Genomic DNA, 3942 nt, shown 5'->3' on the forward strand with positions numbered 1-3942 from the left:
GTCCTGGAACTCACTCTGTAGACCAGGCTGGCCTTGAACTCAGAAACCTGCCTGCCTCTGCCTCCCAAAGTGCTGGGATTAAAGGCATGTGCCACCACTGCCTGGCGCAAAATTTTTTTTTAAATGAGATTTTACTGTGTTGAAAAATGTGTGTGTGTGTGTGTGTGTGTGTGTATGTGTGTGGTGTGTTAGAGCACAGCAGGGCAACTATGTATGACCATAAGAAGTGTGGATATGACTCAGGTTATAAGCAAGATTAGTGAAATACCAAAGGATAGTTCACAGGGAAAACAAATCCACACTCAGGAGCCATCAATCAATCTCACCTTCCCCCTCCATTGGCGTCTTAAACCATTTCTGTTAAGCCAGACTCCCCAGCTCCCTTCTAGACAACCAGGCATTGCTAAGCCGGCCATCATTTTAGGTCTTTTCATTTAGAATTTTCATTTCCATCCACTATGCTTTCCAGGGTCAATGGAGGCTAAGATACCATCTCTTAAAAATATGATGTGGCACCAGAAAATGATTAAGGTGAGGTACTGACACCCTACTCACTGCCTGACACAGAACAGGCGTGACCCTGGTGGAATGTAACTCACTCAGGAGCTCTGTTGAAATTCTAAAGGGAACCATACTTATTACTAGCTCCGTACTTACAACGTGTGCATGTTCAATGACTGAGAAAGCTCGTGAATCTCAGGATGGACCGAACAACTTCATACTCAGGAGACATTCTACAGTGAGTGGGTCACTCCCCTAATGTTGTGATTTAACAGGCAAATTGAAAGAGCTTTAAATTTGCTCATTTTTTTTAAGACCTACCATACATAAATACTTGCCAACACAAAGCCCACGTGTAGTAAAGGACGTGCCCAAAAGGCGCAGCTGTGGATTAGTTTTTAAAATTACATTAACTTACATAGCTCCACGTCAAAGCTGTGACTGGACAAATACTGCTCCTCAAGAATGGACTTTGGCTGAGTAGGTGAGTTCTCTTTTCGAAAGCATAAAGCTACAGAGCTACCACACAAGTCATGATAGCGGCGGCCGAACTGTCAGAGCGAGGAAAACTGGTATCCAAGGAAGGGGAGGAGAAGGCTCAACTTCCACGTAGGTGATTCGTTTGGTTTAGATTCGATCACTTAAAAGTTCCGTGGCTTTGGGCAAGCTGGATACCTTCTCTGGGATGTAGGTGAAAGGGGAGCAATAACTTTTACTTCAAAGTGGTTCTGAAGATAGAGGTCAGGGGCAATAAATCTTTGGGTGGAACGCCTTCTTGTAGGACAAAGGGTCATGCAGAGACTGCTGGAATGACGGTGGTGGAAGTGATAGTTCGGATGACAGGGTGGCTGCTGGTGTGTGTTGCTATGGTGATGGAGAAGGAGCAATAGGGGGAGGAGGAGGAAGAGGAAGAGGATAAAGAATGGAAGTAGTGGGGGAAAGAAGAGACTTCTAGTTCCCATGCTTCATATCTTTCACCAGACACCAGAAATAAACAAACTTTAAAATCATGGCACATTTTATTGGCATTGGGACTACAACGTTGTCAGAAATGTACTTCCTGACAGAGTGTAACACTGTTTCTCTTATTTCTATGCACTAGAATTTTGTATTTTCTCACTTAATCTTTGGTGTGATCTTGCTTCCCAAGAGTCAATTCGAAAACCATGCTGAGAATATGAAAGAGGCAGTCAACTTCCAGTATCAGAGAGAGTTGCCTGCTGTACTAGTTATTTCTCTTACACTGTGAAGGGCACATGTTAATTGATGTAATGGTGATTTTGAAGCACACCACTTTAAACGCACATAAAGACAACAAAGGCCTTGGTTAGAAGGAGCCATCATTCTCAGCTTTACCATGAGTAATAAAGCCTGCAAGCAAGAAGGGGAACATTTTCTTCCAAGGACACAGACAACTGGTATTTAAACCAGGCATGCATGGTCTATGGGGGATAAGCCTGGATAATTCATTGACAGAAAAATTACCACTTAATTATCATGCCAAACAAATGACATTTTAGAGATAACCCAGATGCTAACCTCTGGCCTCAGCAAACCAAATGTTTATCCTTTTGGTAGGTACAGGCACATGGCACATCCTTAATGCAAGTTAGACATCACAAAGAAACATACCTTCATAACCCCAAGGCTGCACAGCTTGGCTTTGGCTCCAAATTGCCACTTACATTGCGTGTCGGCATCATAAATCTGTCCCGGGAGTTTGTCCGGATATTTATACTGTCCCGTTTGCTTGGGCTCATCCACCAGACAGCCAGCCTGTGGTGTACTACATTGATAACACATCCTTATTAACGGCTCTGTTCATCTGTGACCTCTTCCATTTAAAACTGCACCTCTGTGAGGGCAGTCATGCAAAAAAACAGAATGTGCTTAGAGACACAGGCATGTGTTTAAAGTTTAAAAAAAAAAGTATGTTTTATTGCAAAGAGTGAGTTCCGTCTAAAAGGTTGGAATGCACACTGTCATAAAGGGTTTTATAGGGAGCTGGAAGTTCTGGCCATCTAACTAATGCACACTAGGATTGGGTAGGAGATGGAAGTGTAAATATAAGTAAAATCTCGCTTCTATGGTCTCATCCCAACAACACTGGACATTTTTTTTCTTTCTGAGAGCCTACTGTAGGGTTAGCATTAGCTTAAGAAGTTAAAGCACAAAATAAGTCTGACACAAAGGCTATCTGTCTTTAGGAGGTTTTAAGTGACAGTATACTTCTTAAAGATAGGACTAAGAAGAGATATGGATGTACGTTGTCTCAAATAAAGTTTACAAACAAAACCAAATGAAGTTATATCTAAAGAATCAGGAGGTTCTGGTTGTGCTGTTGTGAGCCTAGAATCCTAGTATTTGGGAAGTTGAAGCAGGGGGATCAAGAATCCATAGTCATCCTTTACTACAGGAGATGTTTGAGGCCAGCCTAGGCATATGTAAGAGACCTGTGTAAAATATAACAGCATCCCATAAAATAAACTTTAGAATCAGTCAGGGGCAGAAGGCAGAAAGCTTCCTTGAGGGGTCTTAATAATGTGAAAAGGATATTTTTAACAAAACAACCTTACTCCCAATTTACTTATGTAACCAAACTGTGCCATTACTAAGAGGTTAATTGTATGTGATATTAAATGCAAATGTGGAGTCAGATAAAGGGAGGTACTATCAACCGTGCATACAGAATGACTTTATGTAATTCTTGTAAACCTTCTTAATGATTATGACTCCCACAAGGGCTGTTATGTCGCTGAAACAAGAAAATGTAATGTGTTTAACCCAGCAGCAAAGGTAATGTCAGTTGCCGCTGTAGCTGTCATTACTACACAAAGCCCTGAACAGCATCCATGCCATGATGGTAATTTAACCCACATGGAGTTGATCTTGATTTATGATGTTTACTGAGCCCATTCTCACACGAGGTAGGAAAGACAATGCCAATCCTCAAGCAATGAACCTAAAATTAGTATGAAAATATAGGGAGACATGGGTTGTGATAAATCAGCAAATATCTGTCTGTTTTCACTAGGTGTGGCTGGTGGGCATCAGTCAGGTATATATGTTCACATTTCATCTGCCTTGTTGGTATCGCTGTTCTGTGAACATTTCCAGCTAATACACAGTAGCATAGGCATGAACATCATTTTTTTTTTATTTTTTTAAAAGCTTACTCATATATTTTACTTAAGTATATGTGTCTCTGTGTGTAAGCATTCGGCAGAAGTCGGAAAAGGGCATCCCTATAGCTAGAGCCGGGGCATTTGTGAACAACCAACATATGTGCTGAGAACCAAACTCCAGTCCTCTGCAAGAGCCGCAGGCAATCTTAATTGCTGAACCATCTCTCCAGCCCTGGGCTCATTTTTAAAATATAAACCAAGTGCTGGGCTCTCTACTAAGTTCTACAAGCTGGCATCCTTGGGGGGGGGGGAGAGA

The 3942-nt window shown here is 41.8% G+C and overlaps 1 protein-coding gene across 2 annotated transcripts in view; it reads right to left on the reverse strand.

The window, feature by feature from the left end:
- The window catches only part of Adamts18 (ADAM metallopeptidase with thrombospondin type 1 motif 18), a 151221-nt gene that overhangs the window by 65841 nt on the left and 81438 nt on the right, over positions 1-3942 (reverse strand). For both annotated transcript variants that reach the window (XM_031341504.1, XM_031341506.1), the window contains one exon: positions 2134-2287. In XM_031341504.1, coding sequence (XP_031197364.1) covers positions 2134-2287 — 154 coding nt within the window. The remainder of the gene's footprint in view (positions 1-2133; positions 2288-3942) is intronic.

This window comes from Mastomys coucha, unplaced genomic scaffold (genome assembly GCF_008632895.1).
Source record: "Mastomys coucha isolate ucsf_1 unplaced genomic scaffold, UCSF_Mcou_1 pScaffold22, whole genome shotgun sequence".
Lineage (NCBI taxonomy): Eukaryota > Metazoa > Chordata > Mammalia > Rodentia > Muridae > Mastomys > Mastomys coucha.